The following is a 21,940-nucleotide window of genomic DNA, read 5'->3' as shown; positions in this document are numbered from 1 at the left end:
TTTAAGGGGGTGGTCTGACTTTTTGTGACGCCGTGTGATGACGGGGGGGGGGGGGTAAAAAATCGTCCAAAATCGCGTGACGTCATTTACGGACGGTCCCATATACGATGTTCTCGTTTGCCACGTTCGTAGCCGTTCACCCTTCAAGGCCATCGAGTGCCAGTGTCTTTATTTTCAGCTGCCATGGCGGAGGCGCGTATCCAGGAAGGCTTCCTGGATATAATTCTTGGGCGTGGGGGTTCCGTTATGTCTTGATGGAGCGACAGAGCGAAATTTTCCATGATCTTGTATTTCCGAATCGTCACGTCCTCACGCCAGCACAGGAAGCCACGGGAGTGGAGTGGACTTCAGCCAAATACTCTAAGCGCATGTTTCTAAATGTGGAGTGAATAAAAAACCGGAGGACCCGGAGAAAAATCCACGAGATCACGGGGCGAACATGCATACACCAAATATACAGCAGCAGGCGTCAGGGTCGGGATTGAACCCACGACCTCCTGTATACCCGGTGAGTCAGTTAACATCTCCTAGCCAGCGAGTCACGGCGATGGTGAGAAACGCAGCGAACTTCGCCGAGGCAGCATTGAAGCTACCGCTCGACCTTGGGGGCCGTCCATAAATGACGCCACGCACCTGGGGGGCGGGGGGGGGTCAGACATTTGTGACGATGTGTGACGAGGGGGGGGGGGTTTGAGAAATGTGACGTCACATCAAAATGCGCAACTTTAAAACACATTCCTGCGGAGGGAGCTGGTAGGAACGTTGGGTTGCTCGGTCAATGGCCAGGGTCAACGGCGGCGTGGTGTATTCCGCAAATATGGCCGACTGTGAGGGCGGGCACAAGCCGGCGTGAGTAGGTTCAACGTTGAGTTCTATAAGGGCACCACGGGGTGACCAGCCCCTCCCACCCAGCCCCACCCATCCCACCCCCCACCTCCCCACCCAGCCCCTCCCCACCCTCCCCTCCCATTTTTGGATGCACGACGGACGGACGGACACAATAGTCCCCTGTGGGCTGGTGTAACCAGGAGGTTCCTACCAGTATAAATATAGACAACACGTTCTACTGAATTAAATCGACTTTTTAATAAATGTTTTCTCCTACAACATCAGAGTGCAGCGCCACATTAAATACGCACTACAATGGCAATAGTTTCAAGCGATTTGAAGCATGTTTTATTTTTGGGGAGGGGGGGGGGCAGAGTTTTGTGACGTCATATTTGAGGGGGGGGGGGGTCGGACTTTTTGTGACGCCGTGTGACGAGGGGGGGGGGGTAAAACATCGTCTAAAATCGCGTGACGTCATATATGGACGGCCCCCAAGACCCTGGCTGGCATCCGTGCCAGGCTCATCACTGGTGGCCGAGGTTTTGGACAAACTACGTGAACCCTATCCACCTCTGAAGTGAAACTCCCGACGTACTTTCTGCAACTACTTGAACGAGACAGACCACCTGTCAACCCATACGGTTTACCCGTATTCTTGTACAGGGAAATTGAGTTTTTAGGTCCATACGATTAACAGCCGTTTCAATACGGGCAACGTTTTTCGTCTATTTGTGTTTCTCCCTTGTGATCGGACTTTGTAGGATGAACGCTGAGATTTATAAGGGCACGGGGTGACCACTAAGATCTGAATTGGTCTGTAATCGGGTAGGGCACTGGGAGGGTTAATTTTAGTTGAGAAAACAACGTCAGGTGCCTGAATGTTGGGGCTCGTGAGATTGACGATGGAGAGCTACTGAACATTGCGATGTTTGCTGGAAGAAGAAGAGGGTGGAGCAGATTAACCCCTCTGCTCTTTTCTAGAAGAGGAAGGCGGTAGTGCAAATTATCCCCTGTGCCACCTTCTGGAAGGTGAAACCGGTAGTGCAAATTATCCCCTGTGCCAACTTCTGGAAGGTGAAACCGGTAGTGCAAATTATCCCCTGTGCCACCTTCTGGAAGGGGAAGCCGGTAGTGCAAATTATCCCCTGTGCCACCTTCTGGAAGGTGAAACCGGTAGTGCAAACTATCTCCTGTGACAACTTCTGGAAGGGGAAGCCGGTAGTGCAAATTAACCCGTGCCAACTTCTGGAAGGGGAAGCCGGTAGTGCAAATTAACCCCTGTGCCACCTTCTGGAAGGTGCAGCCGGTAGTGCAAATTAACCCCTGTGACAACTTCTGGAAGGGGAAGCCGGTAGTGCAAATTAACCCCTGTGACAACTTCTGGAAGGTGAAACCGGTAGTGCAAATTATCTCCTGTGCCACCTTCTGGAAGGTGAAACCGGTAGTGCAAATTATCTCCTGTGACAACTTCTGGAAGGTGCAGCCGGTAGTGCAAATTATCCCCTGTGCCACCTTCTGGAAGGTGAAACCGGTAGTGCAAACTATCTCCTGTGACAACTTCTGGAAGGGGAAGCCGGTAGTGCAAATTAACCCCTGTGCCACCTTCTGGAAGGGGAAGCCGGTAGTGCAAATTAACCCCTGTGCCACCTTCTGGAAGGGGAAGCCGGTAGTGCAAATTATCCCCTGTGACAACTTCTGGAAAATTTGAATATAACAGAGCACCTGAACACCGTGCTATCTACCGGAAGACAGGAAGGCGGGTTAGGGGCCGTCTATAAATGACGTCACGTGATTTGGACGTTTTTTGACCCGCCCCCTCGTCGCATGGCGTCACAAAAAGTCAGACCCCCCCTCAAATATGACGTCACAAAGCTCTGCCCCCCCCCCAAAACCACATTTCCATTTCGAAAATAAAACATGCTTCAAATCGCTTTAAACTCTTGTCATTGTAGTGCGTATTTAATGTGGCGCTGCACTCTGATGTTGTAGGAGTGTTGTTAAAACAATTAGTGTGGGTTCTTTCGGTAAAGTCACGTAGAAGGAAAATAATAAAATAAAATAAATATAAAAAAAATTATTTGTATTATTTCCCTTCTACGTGACTTTACCGAAAGAACCAAGAATATTTCGATTTAAAGCTTTCGTGACTGCAGGGATTCATCTTCTTGGTTCTTTCGGTAAAGTCACGTAGAAGGGAAGTAATAAAATAATAAAAATAAAACATAATAAAACAATTCTCACGACGTTTCGGCCACAACGCAAGCAGCCGTCCTCAGGCGAAGAATGAGAACATTATCAAGCTAGGAGCTTATATAGGTGTAGCGAGGAGGAGCGCCTTAACAAAAGAATGTGCATATGAAGAGGAATTTAGCATACCAATGGGCAATGCATAGGAGGTGGGCGGAGGGGTTTCAAAGTCCCATTATGCCCATGCATTATGCAGGATCAACAGCACCACGGGGGGGGCGCAAGGAACAGCGTTAATAAAGGAAAGGAATGTTAGTGATATGTAGCTGCATTTGCCAAACAACCACGTAGAAAACCAAAGTGAAAACTACATAAAAAACTAAAATATAAACTGATACTTACTATACTCTACAATAAGCTGAGTTACTAACAACAAATAATAAATTACAATTCTACGTCGTAAGAAGTATATAATATACTTCCATCTAAACTTTATTCTCTTAGCATATACAGTACTATATACTGCCATAGATAAACCCAACATTAAATTATATACTGTATTTCTGTAAACCACCCTATACTTTATACATTTTAATATAACACTATGTATTATTCAACTCACCCTAATGTGTATCGAAATGGTTTATTACGTCCTTCCAATGATTGCTAAGCCTGAATCCATCTTCTCGGTTAAAATTGTCTCTGTGTTTGTATATGTGGATCGCCTCATGAACGAATCTCTCATGATAGCCAGATGGCTTGCAGAGAACCTCCGTCTTGGAGAAGTCAATGTCATGTGAGCCCACTGAGTTGTAACAGTGTTACAACACTGTTACAACTCAGTGGGCTCAGTGTTACAACACTGTTACAACTCAGTGGGCTCACATGACATTGACTTCTCCAAGACGGAGGTTCTCTGCAAGCCATCTGGCTATCATGAGAGATTCGTTCATGAGGCGATCCACATATACAAACACAGAGACAATTTTAACCGAGAAGATGGATTCAGGCTTAGCAATCATTGGAAGGACGTAATAAACCATTTCGATACACATTAGGGTGAGTTGAATAATACATAGTGTTATATTAAAATGTATAAAGTATAGGGTGGTTTACAGCAATACAGTATATAATTTAATGTTGGGTTTATCTATGGCAGTATATAGTACTGTATATGCTAAGAGAATAAAGTTTAGATGGAAGTATATTATATACTTCTTACGACGTAGAATTGTAATTTATTATTTGTTGTTAGAAACTTAGCTTATTGTAGAGTATAGTAAGTATCAGTTTATATTTTTGTTTTTTATGTAGTTTTCACTTTGGTTTTCTACGTGGTTGTTTGGCAAATGCAGCTACATATCACTAACATTCCTTTCCTTTATTAACGCTGTTCCTTGCGCCCCCCCGTGGTGCTGTTGATCCTGCATAATGCATGGGCATAATGGGACTTTGAAACCCCTCCGCCCACCTCCTATGCATTGCCCATTGGTATGCTAAATTCCTCTTCATATGCACATTCTTTTGTTAAGGCGCTCCTCCTCGCTACACCTATATAAGCTCCTAGCTTGATAATGTTCTCATTCTTCGCCTGAGGACGGCTGCTTGCGTTGTGGCCGAAACGTCGTGAGAATTGTTTTATTATGTTTTATTTTTATTATTTTATTACTTCCCTTCTACGTGACTTTACCGAAAGAACCAAGAAGATGAACCAAGAATATGAATCCCTGCAGTCACGAAAGCTTTAAATAAAAATTCTATATTTATTTAAAGTTACGCTTTATGATGTGACGTCACATTCCTCAAACCCCACCCTCCCATCGTCACACATTGTCACAAATGTCTGACCCCCCCCCCCGCTAGGTGCGTGACGTCATTTTTCGACGGCCCCTGAAAGCGCCCGAACGCCACGCCGTCTTCTGGAAGAGGAAGAGGGACGGGTTCTCTTCTGGAAGAGGAAGAGAGGGCGGGGCTTCTTCTGGAAGAGGAAGATGGTTGGGTTCTCTTCTGGAAGAGGAAGAGGGGCGGGGCGTCTTCTAGAAGAAGAAGAGGGGTGGGTTTACTTCTGGAAGAGGAAGAGGGGCGTGGCCTCTTCTGGAAGAGGAGGAGGGGGCGGGGCCTTCTTTGTGCATCCGGGGTGAAGGAAGCGCGTGGTCGTCATGGCGGCGAGCGACGATATTCGCTTCGATGGCATCCTCCTGGCCATGGCGCAGCAGCACGATGGCGGCGTGCAGCAGGTGAGGAGGAGGTGGAGGAAGAGGAGGTGGTGGTGGGGAGACCACGAGGAGGATAGACGAGAGATGAGGAGGTTGTCGAGTGAGAGGAGGCGGCGGCCACGCGTCCTGGAGCCGCGTAGTGAATTTCCCAGTGTAGATGCGCTCCGTCGAGAATGCATTTTCACCGCCCTACACCTCGTCGGTTTCACCTTTTTTGTTCCACTTGTGTTGTTAAGCCGCCGTGTTTACGATCCAGGCGACGAGTCATGCGTCCGTGCTTCTGTATTACACGGCGCGACGCATCCTGGGACGTTCGACCACAAAAAATCGGCAACTACTTCTCGATTATTCCGTGGCTACGTTTGCGATCCGTAGTGGGGATTTCATATGCTTGCTCTCAAGTCTGTTATCGATATTAACGTATTGACTTTGTAACAGTAATGGTGATATATACAACATCGAATTATACCATACAGTATAACAATGACTTGACTAAATATTCAAATTATTGGTTCTTTCGGTAAAGTCACGTAGAAGGGAAATAATAAAAATATAAAACATTGTATTATTTCCCTTCTACGTGACTTTACTGAAAGAACCAAGAATATGAATCCCTGCAGTCACGAAAGCTTTAAATCAAAAATTAAATATTCACAGTTATATTGATGGGAGCATTGCCCCACTCTAGTGGCCTCAACAGGAGTTGCAGCTCGCCAAACAAACCCCCCCTGTATTATTATAGATTACATTATTAACTTAAAACACATTCCTGCGGAGGGAGCTGGTAGGAACGTTGGGTTGCTCGGTCAATGGTCAGGGTCAACGGCGGCGTGGTGTATTCCGCAAATATGCCCGACTGTGAGGGCGGGCACAAGCCGGCGTGAGTAGGTCAAACGTTGAGTTTTATAAGGGCACCAGGGGGTGACCAGCCCCTCCCAGCCCAACCCCTCCCAGCCCAACCCCTCCCAGCCCCACCCCTCCCAGCCCCACCCCTCCCAGCCCCACCCCTCCCAGCCCCACCCCTCCCACCCCCACCCAGCCCCACCCCCCACTCAGCCCCTCCCCACCCTCCCCACCCAGCCCCTCCCCACCCCGCCCCTCCCCACCCCGTCCCTCCCCACCCTCCCCTCTCAACCCAGCCCCACCCCTCCCATTTTTGGATGCACGACGGACGGACACAATAATCCTCTGTGGGCTGGTGTAATCAGGAGGTTCCTACCAGTAAAAACATTTACATCAGTAACAATAAAACTGTTCGCTGGTTGTGAGCTGTGGGGCGCAGATAATGCAAAGGATGATGACGGGGAGCGGGAGAGAGACGTTGGGAAAATCACATTAATTAAAGTGAATCGGTAAACGGGGTATCCTGTCTACCCCGAAGATAAGTGTTACCCATTGAAGGCTTTACTGACAATGGTTTGCACACGTCCAATTTCTGGGACCGCTGCGTTCATCTGTGATCACGTTTGGTGGCTAGGAGATGTTAACTCCCTCGCCTGGTATACTCCGTGGGTTCGACCCCGACTCCTGACGCCTGCTGCTGTATATTTGGAGTCTGCATGTCTCTCGCTCTCTCTCATCATCGCAGTGGCTAGGAGATGTTAACTCCCTCGCCTGGTATACAGGAGGTCGTGGGTTCGACCTCGACGCCTGCTGCTGTGTATTTGGAGTTTGCGTGTCTCTCTCTCCCCGTGGTCGCGTGGATTTTTTTCAGTGTTCTCCGGTTCTTTCCCTCCACGTTTAGAAACACGCGTTTAGAGTATTTGGCTGCGATAAATGTCCACGTGATAACGCCACTTCGTTGAGCTATCATTTGTGACAGCCCCGTAGGTCAATGGGCCTTACCTGGTAAGTTAAAAAAAGTTAAGTTGTAGTAGTAATCAGTATATAATGAGCGTGTGTTTTGTCAATGCCTTCTCTGTTCTACTGTTGTTGCAGATGTTGGACACCATTTTTAGTTTTTTGAGACGAAAAACTGACTTCTTTGTCGGCGGAGAGAAACCGGCTGCTGAGAAGGTGAGGCAAAGTAACAATTATCCAGTGTCGTCCACGCGTTTTTCTCCTTTGGGGGGCAGCATGACAAATGTACGAGCAGCCTGTGTGTTACATTCATAATATAGGTTTCATTTTGGGTTAGATCGTGTAAATATAAATGTGTCGTTAAAACCGCCACCACCCGACAGCCAATTAGTGAGGTTTTTCACGTAAACAGAACATAACAATTCGTTACTTGGTGGCATTGTTGAGCGCTGTGTGTGATCGCCGCTACTCGTAGTCTGTAGTCACAGCCCGGTGTCAACAGGGGGCGGAAGAGGCCGATTCAGCTGAGTTGGGCCAAGGTAACCCCCAGGGAGGATCGTGACCAGAGGTGCAGACCCCCAAGAGGGGGCTGGGGTAAGACGTTACACTCCAAGCTCCTCTAGAAGGTTCCAGAAGAGAGGAGTGGCTAGGGGCGGGGTGAGCCGGGACTGGGTATAAAAGCCGGACCCCTGAACGGGACCGGCAGTTGTCGTCCACTTGAAGATTGAAGAGCTACCCTGAAGACCTAGGAGCCGGAGCTGGACCTTGCCTGGGTCGGGTCAGTGTAGCCTCCCTAGGCCCCAATAGCCAGAGGACTCTATAGTGGCTAGCCCCCAGTGTATAGGGCATGCCAGTGAGGAGGACGTACCTCCCTGGGGTAGCAGGTGGAAGGGGCCGTAACCCCTTCCTGTTCTGTATTGTTTATTGTTAAATCAACGTGTTGCCTCCAGAGAGAAGTCTCCCTCCAATTTGTATCCACTACACTAGCACAGCACACCGTGTGTTGGAGAGCAAATCCACAACATGGTAAATGTACACTCGTAACGAATTGGCATGTTCCATTTACGCGACGCATCTTACGTATTGGCTGTGTCGGGTGGTGGCGGTTTTAATGACACATTTATATTTACACGGTCTATCCTAAAAAGCCTTTATTTTATATGATATTGGTCGCGAAAGCCAACGTGTTAATGTAGTAATGTTGATCGCTACAGGAGCGAGCTATATTCAGAAGAGCGACGAGAGAAATAATCTGATGAAATGTATTTCCTATTGTAATCTATTACACCCTAAGTAGTGCTGTTTGTTGCTGGTCGCTGAGTGTCACGGTGCTTTTGGCACCTGTGCTGAGCGACTGATAATAAAGGAACAGATGCACACGTCACGTGTGGCTTACAGCACTGACGCCACCACTGCAGTCCCTTACTCTCACAGGCTGCACATATCACTGAATAAATTATGTGGTGACTAAGACGGCTCGCTTAATTACTTCACTTTTCCTGCGATAATTATTTCACGATTTCACTTCAAAGCTGTGCCGGGCTGTTTTTAATGATGGGTTTGTGGTGACGTTGCGGGTGTGATTAAATGTTCCCACTCGGCCCTGGATTTATCGAATTGAGTTCACAAAAGATAAATTGGTGACTCAACACAATTACAAGAGATTAATTGTAAGAAAATGTGTGGTGGAGTTGAGTCAATTAAAGAGGTTGATTGAATCTTCTTCGTGTGACTGGTGTTGCAGAGAAACAACTGTCATTTTGCATTGTTGGGGTGTGTTGATCTAGATGATTGCGTCAGGAATAGCTGGGCATTGCTGTGATGCTGCGTCTTTCGTATTTTTGAATGGCTCATACAGCCATTTACCTCCTGTTCAATAGATTAATGGAGCATGTTCAACTCTAGTGGCCTCAACATTGGAGTTGCAGTGGAGCTCAACACGAGAGATTCATAACATTTTGAGGACAAGCTGAATTGGCTTTGTTCAGTGTAAAATCTGGCATTTATCTCCTGAACATGTTACCATACGCAATATTACATGATACGGTCGCACTTATTACACACAAAGTGCTCGCCACAAATGAACCACAATACTTTGCTGATCTCGTCAAGGAGCGTGAACAATCACGCAAACTCCGGTCATCCTCGCAGTGGCTTTTGGCTAGCCATCGAACAAAGATGGTCACCGCATCGCGTGCTTTCAGATGTGCTTCTGCGGCCCATTGGAACGCTCTTCCAATTTGAGGAATCCACTGGAGTTATGCATTCTTAAATCTAGATTGAAAAGTAATTTCTTAAGAGCTGCTTTTTGTGTTTAGTTTGTTGTCCTTCCCCACACCTCCGATTAGTATGGTTGGTTACGTACGGTGCGAAAGAAGTTCAACACACATGCAAATCTGGTGTCTGCCCTGTTTTTAATATCCACTGTCCTCCCCGTGATCGTGGTGGTGGATGGGGTGTCACAGCTCCTGCTCGAGTGTTTCCGGCGTCATGAGAAGGCGGCGCTGGCCGGGGAGCGTGAACGCGCGCGGGAACGCGAGGAACGGCAGCGCCGCGACACAGAGGAGCGCACGCGGCGGCGGCAGCAGCAGGAGCAGCAGGACGATGCCCAGGCTAAGGAGCCCCGCATACAGGAGGTGACGGACGAGGAGGCGCAGAGAATCCAGCGTGAGATTGACCAGGTGAGAGCCAGGTCGGATGCACGTGAACACAACCACCGTTCCCCACAAAGTGGATGGTGATGCTACAACAGCATTTGTGCCACGACAAGTGTACTTTGAGGCCCCGTGAAGTGTCGAAGGCTAACCGGCAGTAGCTTATGGCACAGACCCAGGTGTTGGAGGTCAATCGAAATGACTGGCAGATGTGCCACCAGTGCTCCTGACTGCCACCTTGCTGCGCTTTAGTCGCCCGATGCTCATTGTTGTGAGTGTTTATCCGCCATCCTATTGTTGCTGGAGGGCGAATGTCTCCAGCCTTGCAATAGCATCCTTCACGAGCCTCCTTCAGAGAGGCTGGTCTTGACACGGCATTACCAGTCATCGGCAAGTCCTCCAAGCTCAACATCCTCCTGTATCACATCAGCTCATCTCTTTCGCCCATGCCACTCCCGTTTAGCCCCCTCTATCCCGTCAACTAAAAGTGGATTTGGTATGGGACGACTGCATGACCCAGCCAACACAACTTCACCTGCCCAGAGGATCTCTAAGATGGGACTGGAGAAAGTCACATGAGCTGATCATGTGTTTCTTTTATCATTAAAAACAAACCATCTGATTTGTAAAAATGATAAATATATTTTCACAGGCTGTTTATGTCTTTGTTTTACTGTAATTACATGACCTTAAAAAAAAACCTTTCAAACTGTGGCTCTCAATTCTTCTCCACAGCAAGCTTATTGATTAAATTTTATTTCTTTATTGCTTTGAACCTCGACTCCTAATCTGTTATCAGCCGATTCCTGGTGGCATTTGTATGACGTGACAGCCCAACACTTAGCTAACCTTTCACCCAATTATATTATTGATTTTTAAAAAAAGGTGTTCTCCGTCTCGGAGAGCAGTGTTGAATGTGTTGCATTTGGCTGTCTTTCAACGCGCTCTATACTTATAGTTGAGAGCCTGTTTGTTGCGCTGCTGTTGACAAGGACAGATGGCAGTTGGGAAATCCTCCAGGAGGTCCTGGCATCGTGGTGTTTTTTTTAAATCCTTTATATTAAGTTCGCGTGCTTGCTTGCTTGCTTGTGTGCTTGCTTGCTTGCTTAGGACCGTGCACATCTTTCGGTCGTTTTTTAACCCACTTCCCGTGATCCAATCGAGCTGACATTTTCCACACAGACTCGTTGTGCCAGACAATTATTGTTCGTGAAAAAAAATTCCCAAAATTTTACACTTTTTAGGCAAAAACATTTTATTTTACATATATCAAATATAACGCATTCATGGCTTTGGCTGAACGTCAGAGTGTAAGAGCCCAGAGCGTAACCCCTCCACAGGCCGTGGCGGAGTAGCGCAGTTGGTAGCGCCCTCGCTTCCCATGCCAAAGGTCGCGGGATCGATCCCCGCGTCCTCCACAGGCGAATATATTTTTAAATCCTTTATATTAAGTTCGCTTGCTTGCTTGATTGCGTGCTTGCTTTCTTGCTTACGACCGTGCAAATCTTTCGGTCGTTTTTCAACCCACTTCCCGTGATCCAATCGAGCTGACATGTTCCACACAGACTCGTTGTGCGTGACAATTAATTTTAGTGAAATTTTTTTTCCAAAATTTTACACTGTTTAGGGAATTTTTTGTAAAATATTTAATTACCAATTGCTTAATGCTGGCAGACAATCATCTGACCCATAGGTGGCAGCCATCTCAAGCCAGAGGACGAGAGGACTCTAGCCGCCACGCATATAAAGGATTTAGAGTGAAAAACTTTGTTTTTACGGGTTAATTTTTTTACTTTCATTAACATTAGGTTAGGTCACAGTTGGTCATTGGCCTGCCTCGTGCCCAACGTTATGTGCTGAGTGCTGGGAAATCAGGAGCAGTCATTGTTCTTTTTCCAGAGTAGTGGAAACTCGGTGTTTCTGTGACGGGGGTCCAGTCTCTCCACGATTTAATAAATCGACCGTGAATGATGGTTGTTGTGCTGTTGGAAAGGGGCAGAGTGCCGAGTCCCATTTGAACTAATTTAAATTGCCATGGTAGAAATTAAAAGGAAGTTATTTTGAGATGACTGGATGCTATGTATTATATCCTGTTATCGTTTTTGCCCTTTCTCATCGGCATATATAAGATTTAAGCATCATACTAAAAGACAGCCATGTAGGCTGCTTGCTTGGGAACATGTATTTCTGTGCTCTATGCTCATAATCCCTGAAACGCTGCCATAGTTCTGGAATCTTTTCACCAGCAACACGTACCTTCATAGCCCTTTTTTCACTGGCACGCCCCAAACTAGTGCGGGGGCCTTACGGTATGGCTGGTTTTTCATTGGCTGTTTGCCATGCCATGATCAAACCATGACAATGTTTAAAAGTTAAAAAAGCATAAAAATTGGACAGCTAATTTTAGATGCATGAAAAAAGGACAAAATGCGTATTACAAAGGCAATCGGGAAAGGTGGCATGTTTCGCCAAAATAATTCACACCGACATTGGAGGATGTTTTCTGAAACTGGATTGACAGAAACAAAAGGCATGAATATAAATGGACAAAATATTTCAAGCTCTTGAGTTTCTTACTCGTATAAATATTCAATGGCAATAGAACACTGCAAATTCTAGTACCCATGGTAAATGAGCCAAAGCAATAGTCACGTACAATAAACCAGTTCTTTTGACAGGTGTAAATCTGTCGGAAGAACACAAATGAAAAGCGCAACACGATATGCATACCTCGGACCAGTTTGAATGTTAACACCGATCAAAATGATGACACTATGAGGCAGGTAATAGCAGCACCTCGGTTTGGCATAGTTGCCTACGTACAGTGCGAAAGAAGTTGAACATGCACAGGTGAGAGTGCTTTCGGGAAGCAGAACCCGATGATGAAAAGTCATTGTTTCGGAAGATGATTTGCTACAGCATATAGATCAAAATTAAAGTTAGCATTGACACTTCTTTTTTTTTTTACCAAAAACTGATAAATGCACAAAGAAGTATGGAAATGTGAATGCCTGGCATTACACGGAGAGATGGAAAACGGAACGCACATGGATTAGAGAAAATGCACAAGTTAGACGGATTGTGAAGACAAGTGGACTCGTCGTCTTAAGAAGGGATGATGGCTGGTGGTCAAAACTGGTGATGGAGTGGCACCCAAAGAAGGGAGCATGGGAATGGCATTTAATTAATAACCTTTGCAATGTGGAAACCCTGAGAAACCTTGGCATTAAGAGCCACAAATAGCACAACTCTGGAATAAATAACCGATTGCGATATGTAAACACATCTAGCAAATTGCCAGGGCCTTGAAGGGTTAATAGATACTTAACAATTCGATGACACTGGTGCTGAATGCTCAGAAAAGCTCTCATTATTACAGCATTGAGCCTAAGGTGCCCTCGAGTTAAGTAGCATTCAAGAAATCGTTTAGTTCATGAGAATTCCCCTTGCAGATATCGCTTTGAATCCCTTTTGAAATTATGTAACTATAGATGTTGTATTATTATATCAAATGAATTTCTTCAAGAATATAATTATTGGTATCAAGTCAATAAACGTGGTTTATTTCCTTTATACTCACACGTTTGTTGCATTTGTATCCATTGTGTTTCCTCCTGGAGATCTTTAAACAATTGGAATATTTCTCGCATGGGGCAGTTGCTTTAACCTGTTTTTTAATGAGTTTTGAAGCTTCCGCTTTGAAATAAACACTGCGATATTAAACCGTGTTTTAGTATCTTCAACTATTACAATTTGAGTTTGGTCTGTACATTGCTTTGATTCGCGTCGTGTCGATATTCATCATCGCACTTTCGGGAACGCATCGCTGACATAAAACAGAGCATTACTGCAATAATACCTCCGATTAACACGGTTGGTTATGTACAGTGCGAAAGAAGTCCAACATACGTGCGTAATGTGCACTGATGCCTACTTTGTTGAGGGTGATATTGGCACATAAAATAAAGATTTATTGATTTATCGGCTCTTGCATTGACGATGCCACAGCAGAAGGGTTCACAAGCTGCGCTGGAAAGGGAACTGAAGGCTTCACTCTGTATGAATGGACTTAAAAACACACATTCAGAAGCTGGATCCGCCGTGGTGCAAAAGGATTTGCCTACCTCGCCAATAAAGCGCACAGTCTTGATGCTTCATACATTGTATTGATACACTTCGCGAAAATGGCACTTCAGGTGTCTGTGGAGAATGATACCATCCAAAATGTCAGCTTATGACCGTTTCCCTCTCTCCGCATGTCTCAATCATGACCGAATTTATCTGCTGCCCTTAACGCTCTTCGGCCAGCGCCGCCTTCTCATGAGGCCGGAAACACTCGAGCAGGAGCTTTGTCATCCCAGCCACCACCACGATCACAGGGAGACTGTGGAAATTAAGAACAGGGGGGACACCAGTTCTGTATGCATGTTGAACTCCTTTCACGCAGTCCGTAGCCAACCGGGCTAATCGGAAGTGTGGGGAATGACAAATTAAACACAGAAAAAAGTTATAAATAAAAAATCAAAATCTTCTTCCCCCACCAATATATTTCAGATTATGGGTCAAAATGGCACTTGGTGTTGTAATGTATGGTTTTGAGGCAGCCATTTGCTATTCCTAATACTAAATTAATTTCAGCCTTTTCCTCAAATGTTTATATTTTGACCATAGCTGGTAAATTCCCCCCCCCCCCCCCCACCAATAGATTTATATTTCTCCACATTAGTTTTTTTGGAACCCCGGATTTAAAATCCAGGTTTTCCGGAGGAAAGGAGATTCACGCGCCCTGACATTTCCCCCCGTGTATGTGCGCGCGTCGCAGAAAAAGGAGCAGCAAAAGAATGGCGAGGAGAGTGCGGAAAAACCCAGCGACAAAGAAGAGGCTCCAGCAAAGGTGGCGATAACAAAGGGTGTTTGTTTACACGTTGCTCGGCGGTGCCGTGTTGAGGTCGCATGTCGCTTTTGACAAATAGGCTTTTTAGCGACATCGATCGACGTATGGATGACACGTGTAAATGTACCAATGGTTTACTCGTAAATATATACACACACACCGTGTGCAACGGATAACAAATATTAGTCTGTACACCTATGGCGGGGGGCGATTATATCCATAGGACAACCCTGGAAGGAAGATAATAGGCCGAGTTAAAAGTGATGAAAAATAAAACGTGTTTCTGGCATGTGTACGCAGGCGGGGGTGGAGAGCAGTGGCGTAGTTGTAAGGGCACTGCGCTTGCAACCCCGTCACCAGAGTTCGATTTCCGCTCACGACCAATAACAGCGGGGAATATTTCAACATTTTATGAGTCTAATGCTGGTGTGTAAACATCAGCATTGGGGAAGCAGGCTGCCGGGAACAATGTTAGCCACACACTCCGTCGTGTGTCCGTGTCGGCATTAATTAGATGCTCGCTAAAGTCCACTTGCCCCAACAGTTTGTTAAAGGCCATACGTGGGGACATCTTTGTCTTTTGCAGGTGGAGCCAGCTCCCGATAAGGAGGATGAGGAAGAGGATGAGAAGGACAAGGGCAAGCTGAAGCCCAACGTTGGCAACGGCGCCGACCTGCCCAACTACCGCTGGACTCAGACTTTGTCGGAAGTCGATGTACGTGCGGTGGCGGCGGCGGCACGTGAAACGGGAAAGCGGCTAATTGGCTATAAAACTAAATCTCCTGTTCAGGTACACGGGATGGCATTACATAACTAAAATCGGTTGCTCCGTTGCAGATTATTTTGCCACTGAAGGCGAACTTCCGGGCGAAAGGTCGTGACGTGGTGGTGGAGATCGCACGGCGCCATCTGCGCGTGGGGCTCAAGGGGCAGCCGCCCATCGTGGACGGCGAGCTGCAGGCCGACGTGAAAGTGGAGGAGAGTAGCTGGCTCCTGGAGGACGGCAGCACCGTCACCGTGCACCTGGAGAAGGTGCGTGTTGCCCCCCCCCACCCCACCCGGGCCGTGAGAATCGCGAGCTGCACGGCGATCGCTTCCACGGGGCGCTACGGAAGAGGTCGCAACCGGGTACCCGATACCCGTACCCTACCCGATACCCGGCTACCCGTACCCGGCCGGGTACAGGTAGCCGTTTGCGACCCTGGTGCGGCCGGGTACGGGTAGGCCGTGAGTCACTGGTGAGTAACTTTGTCACTCATTTCGGGTAGGGTATGGGTACGGGTACAGGTACCCATTTGCGACCCTGGTACGGCCGGGTACGGGTAAGGAATCAAAACACGTTTGCGATCTCTGCGCTACGGTGGCGAGATGTTAACTCCCTTGCCTGGTATGCAAGAGGTCGTGGGTTCCATCTCGACCCTGGCGCCTGATGTATATTTGGAGTTTGTGTGTTCTCTCCCCATGGTTGCGTGGATTTTTCTCCGGGTCCTCCGGTTTTTCCCTCCACGTTTAGAAACGTGCGTTTATGGAGTATTTTGCTGCTATAAATATACACGTGATAAGATACTTTTTTTTAACTCTTAGGTTATTTCGGTAAGTCACGTTGAAAGAAAAATAAATAATACTTGTCTTTACCGAAAGAACCAAAGAGTTATTCCTGCAGTCACGAAAGCTCCAAAACTACTTTGTTTAACTATCATTTATGGCGAGGTCGCTTCTGAAAAACAGCTTATATAGCTTAGTGGGCCTTGCCTGGTGGTAAAATAAAATATTTATTTTTCCCACCCAGGTTCAGTCCTTGACCTTGAATATCAGCAGCATCTGGTGGCGATTGGGTATGAAATTCAAATTAAAAATTTAGAATTTAAGGGCAGTTTAGGATGTTTGCATCGTTGGATCACTTACATGGATTCTTGAACGTGTCTTCATGATGACAAACGTCACGTCGCCCAATACCACCTGACGCCACTATTGACGGGGGAAAGCATGGAAGTGACAAAATAGGAGACGTAATTTCAGATGAATCCGTAACACAAATAACATCTGAAACTCTTTAGCGAGGCAAGGCGGGGTCGGCAACCAAAATAATAAGAGCAGCCATTTTTTTCAAACTTTGGTAAAACTGAATATTTCAATGCATGAGACGCAGATTGCCGATCCCCATTTTTCATGTTCATCTAAAAATGTGGAATATCCCTCGTACATGGCGTGTTTGCCGATGTACAACATGCAGCGTGAATATCACTGGCTGTGGGGCACGTGGTGTTGGCTACAGCCATCTCTCCTACCTTCCAATTCTTCCTGGGTACTCTGCAGCAGCACTTGCTCTGACATTTTATATGCAGCTCTGTTTGCACCTCCGTACTGTGCGGGGGGGGGGAGCTGTCTCTTTGCTTATGTCGCGCAATGTTTTCTTGTGTTAATCCTCTCTTCCCCCCCTGCGTTGTTGCAGATCAACAAAATGGAATGGTGGAGCCGCTTAGTTGTCTCGGACCCCGAAATCAACACGCGTAAAGTTAACCCTGAGAACTCAAAGGTGCGGTATTGATCATGTGCACGTGCACTGTTGTGTATCAAAACCGTGCGCATCATCTAGTGTTACAATCCTGGTGACACATTGATTTCTACTCGTGGCTGCGTTGCCCCTTTGCTACCTGGTGCCCGAATTAAAACAATGGCAGGAGCTCAACTGCGCTTTGTCAAGAAGAGATTGCTGTACAAACAGGACTTAGGAGGGATGACATTGAATATTTCTTTGGGGCTGGGGACATGGCCAAGCAGTAATCTCTGGCTACACCGCTTGTTGCAGAGGTTCCGTCGTTCTGGGTCGGCGCCGCCCTGGTAAATACTGCCGGTTAATTGAACATAACACGCCATCTGCTTCACGGTCGAATATCCCGTGACGTCGTTCGAAAAAGAGTGGGCCGCTGTGTGCTGGCGACACGATCCAAATTTGATTCATGACTTGCAAGTTGTTTCATTGGGAAAAGCCACGTGGTTACAGCGTCCCTTACTGGCGGACTAATGCAAGTATGGTGCCGTGTTGTTAGCATTGTGTCGCACAAGGACGGGTTTCCCCTGGGATGAAATATGGCGTAAGGCGCTGTAGTTGCTCAGACATTTGTACAAGCTCTCTATGCTTAGAAATCCGCATTGTTTGTGTGCAGCTCTCCGATTTGGATGGAGAAACGCGCAGCATGGTGGAGAAAATGATGTATGACCAGCGCCAAAAGGCCATGGGCCTCCCCACTTCTGAAGATCAGAAGAAACAAGACATCTTAAAGAAGTGAGTGACGGGGGCGCAGTTTCTCACTCGTGGGAGTCACATGTCCGTCAGCTCTGACCAGTACCTCTCAGAGCCTGGGTTTGATTCTGGGAAGTTATCTGTAGTTAAACCACAGAGTTTTTTTTTTATAATTTCACATTTTTGAAGCTTTCGTGACTGCAAGGATTCATACTCTTACGTTTTTTCGGTAAAGTCACGTAGGTAAAAAAATAAAAATAAATAATACAAATAATAGAAATAAAAATAAAAAATCACGACGTTTTGGATGCAACACAAGTCTCCGTCATCAGGTGGGACCATCACAGATAAATTTACTGTATCAAGTGAGGCAAAAATTCCAAGAGACAAGCTCTTACTTGATACAGTAAATTTAGCTGTGACGGTCCCACCTGATGACGAAGACTTGTGTTGACTCTGAAATGTTGTGATTTTTTATTTTATTTCTATTATTTACTTTTTTACCTACGTGACTTTACCGAAAAATCCTAAGAGTATTCATATTTTTGTCCAGGAAAGCATGACTGAATCTCGGGAGTTCCCTGCATTGGCCAATTCTTTGAGTCATTTGTGTATGGGACAAAGCCGCAATGCCCATAGAAGACCCACTCATGAGCCAATCTAATACAACAACATATTAGATTGGCAACCTCCTTGCTGGAATTCAATCTACTGGCCACCTTGCAAAGTTGATAGTTAAAGCCCAATCACCAACGACGTCACAAAACTACCAATCACATCGTTTAACTCATGTCCTCGTGAGATTTGAGGGTTAAAAATGAATATAATATCGCACATGCTTGGCATGCGGCAACCACGTACTTTGGTGTTGGGAGGAAGGAACTCAGAATTTGTTCTGTGGTATCATCTTCAACGATTGTCCACCAACATAAGGAGGCCACTTTTGAGAAGTTACATAAGAATGCTCCATTGTGGTATGACACTAGTCGAATGCCACAAATCATCAATGATTGGTGATGGCATAGAAAAACTTCACGCGAATGTGAATATATATCGAATAAAAACACATGACGACACAGTACGCGTACAAATGTTTGTCCCATATAAAATGTCTGTGCAATTGTGTCCGCACCTCCTATTAGTGCGGTCGGCTTAAGTACGGTGTGCGAAATAAAGTTAAACATGCGTACGTTTTTTGTTTTTTTATTGCAGATTCATGGATCAACACCCCGAGATGGATTTTTCAAAAGCAAAGTTCAGCTGAGCTTCGAAGCACTCGGGAGTCACAGGGAGGTCGTGAATGCAGCGAGATTCTGCTTCTAAACATTTCTTTGTGGAGCCCACACAACCACCCCCCCTCAATCTTCACCAAGTTTAGATTTCTGGTTTGGACTGCGTGTTGAGCCACTTAATTCTCTCAGGCTTGCGCCACCAAGCTCTGCTTGCGGGGCCATCTTCACATCCACCTGTTGAAGATGGCCCACAAGCAGTGCGTGGCAAACGCCCGTGAGAAAGAAATACTCGACACGCAACCCCAGCCTGGAAAAAAAAAAATAGCTCTTGCGTTAGAAGCGGCAGCGAATATTTGTGTGCTTGTTAAATTTCACCTGCCTGTTGTTAGCCTTCTCCTTCTGAGGCTGTGCTGAATCCGTGTGTGAAGGTTTCATGCTCAACATCTGCCCTAATAAACAAGGATAGTTTTCATAATCGTGTCAATCTATTGCTGGTGCCTCATCGCTCCAGTTTGGACAAATGTATAAAACCCCAGGTTTGGGTTTTTTCATCTTTGCCTAGATTCCATACAGCTCCCTGGGGGAACCGCTCTGGCCCCTATACCGCTTGTGTAAGAGGTTGCCTTGGCATGTTTCCATCGATGAGAACAAACCTTGTTTTTCTTGTTTGTCCTTCCCCACACCTCCCGGTTAGCACGGTTGGCTACGTACGGTGTGAAAGAAGTTCAGCATACATACAATTCCCCCTTCTCAAACTGAAGCCCATCAGAATTGACGAGTTTTAAGTTGTCTTTATTTGTTATTCGGATGCTCCCACCAGGCAGAACCCATGTACGGTCAGGATTTGATTCGGATCCATTGTTGAAACTCAACCGCCTTGTGAGGTTAAGCCAGAACATCTGGTTGATTTCGCGCTCGAATAATCCCAGACTGGCATGTCCGGAGGAGGTACTCTTGAGAAACAGCAGTGCGGGGATGTCACGGTGAAATTTCGATTCGCACGGTTGGCTACGTACGGTGCGAAAGAAGTTCAACGTAATATACATTGGTGACGAAATGAGACGGCTCGATGTGTCGTTGGCAACGCACATGGAAAGCCACCGCGATGCTTGGTGTCGGACACGAGCAGTGTCCAGGTCGGAGCAATGGAGGGTGCAAGCGTTTTAGATGCATAGCGTTGGTTCGAGGCCAAGTCTGAAGGCAGGGGGAGACTGCTTTCTATAGTTTGTGATTGATCTGCTTGGCAGTGCCTTCAAAATACTGCACTATTTTGAACAAAGCCGATAATCCCAAACTATAGTCACAATGTCCTGGCCTTCCCATCTGTTCAAAAGAAAAGGCCGTTTGCCCAAAGTGTTAGCTGTATTTTTTGAGAAGGCAGTAGGACAAAGGTGGCCAGGTTTTTTTTATATTTGTGTTAACTTGGAGGCAAGATGATGATAATAGCGCTACACCGAGTATGCACACCGGAACATTCTGACGTTATAACACTGTGCACATGACGCATGTTAAAGCTAACAATGTAATTGAATGCACAATGTCTCGGGCTCGAATAAAGCGTAAGCTTCACAACTCTCCAAAGTTAGCGCCTCGCTACGAATGAAGTGTTGGGTGGTGCTCATTTGAGCCGGTGAAGGAACTTCCACGTTCCTTTGGCGGGGGTCTGTATGTGCCGTGGCTGGTGTGTTCACTCTTGTCAGGTGGGAATGTTCGCAGCAGCGTCCCATTGGTGCGCCGAGTTGGCGTGCGGTATTGTGAATGGAGAAAACAGCTGGCAGTCAAACGCCAAGTGTTGGTCCCGTTCATGAACTCGGGTCTTGCTGATGCTATTGGGCACAATGGAATTCTGACTCCGTTTGTTCCCCTTCGACTGAATTGCAGCTGCCATGGTAACGAACGCAACTTCAGTTGCAAGCAGCGGTTTAAGCCAGAGTTTTCAGATGAAAAACCTTAATCGCCAATTTCATTTTCGGCCATTTGGCGTTCATGCTTAGCGATATTTAAATGTGCACCCATTTCGGATTTCCTTTTAAAAGGATGCAAAGAGGACATGGACTCGGATAGCGAGCGTTTGATAGCACTGGCACTTTAGGATAAGCGGCTTAATATTCCTCGCCAGTCACTGAAGCCAACGCTTGAACGTGAGTATCCCTTGTTGGCGTTAATGGTTCCAAAGATAAACTTAAACGTTAAATGCAGGACCACGCAACACAGCCTCAAGTCGCTATGATGTGTGTCACCAAGTTTAGTCTAATTTTGTTTGGTTAAATTGTACACTAAACTTAATAAATGGCACATTTTCAACTTCACAATCAAGTTAGTGAGCTGTAAATTTAACATTTGATTATAAATGGGGAATGCTGTGGTGTAATAACGGTCGACACACTGGACATTGTGATCCAGGGTCGCCGGTTCAATCTTTCCGACGCTGCGCTTGAAACAATGGTGACAAGTTTCTAAAATTCCCACGCCACCTGTCCACCCAGCGGTGCAATTGGGGAACGCTGCAGTCGTTCGGTAGGTGGCGCGTGTTGGTGGGCGAGCGGGCGGTGGTACATTGGTAGGTGAATCCCACTTCCAAGATATCTGGCCCGCGTGTAAGAGCAGCCGTTCCGAGGGTACGGCGAATTGGGGCGACCGCCCCGGGCCCTGCAGTTTAAGGGGCGCCGCGTTTCGACGTCACAGTGTGTGTCAGATGTAATACCGGTTTAGTTGGAAGGGATCGGGGCCGGGGGAGCACAGTGGGATTCGCCTCGCAACCCCCCCCCCCCCCATGGACGGCCCTGTGAAAGAGTAGACCAAATATCTTTCCTGTACAGCTCTCAAGAGCCTCCTCCCCCCCCGCCCCTTGCAGAGGCCGTTTCTGCCAGCAGCGGTACGTTACA

The 21,940-nt window shown here is 46.7% G+C and overlaps 1 protein-coding gene across 1 annotated transcript; it reads left to right on the top strand.

The window, feature by feature from the left end:
- The first annotated feature begins 5,084 nt into the window (after positions 1–5,084).
- Positions 5,085–20,636, top strand: NUDC (nuclear distribution C, dynein complex regulator). Its single transcript, XM_078616258.1, has 9 exons — positions 5,085–5,252; positions 7,170–7,247; positions 9,497–9,712; positions 14,508–14,579; positions 15,166–15,294; positions 15,417–15,611; positions 17,032–17,115; positions 17,747–17,865; positions 19,036–20,636. The coding sequence occupies exons 1-9, from the start codon at positions 5,175–5,177 to the stop codon at positions 19,085–19,087; spliced, it is 1,023 nt and encodes a 340-aa protein (XP_078472384.1). The 5' UTR covers positions 5,085–5,174; the 3' UTR covers positions 19,088–20,636.
- The last annotated feature ends 1,304 nt before the right edge of the window (positions 20,637–21,940 follow it).

The sequence above is a fragment of the Lampetra planeri genome, chromosome 50 (assembly GCF_965212315.1).
Source record: "Lampetra planeri chromosome 50, kcLamPlan1.2.h2, whole genome shotgun sequence".
In the NCBI taxonomy this organism is placed as follows: domain Eukaryota; kingdom Metazoa; phylum Chordata; class Hyperoartia; order Petromyzontiformes; family Petromyzontidae; genus Lampetra; species Lampetra planeri.
The sequence above is the reverse complement of the archived record's forward strand: the minus strand, read 5'-3'. Positions and strand labels throughout refer to the sequence as shown.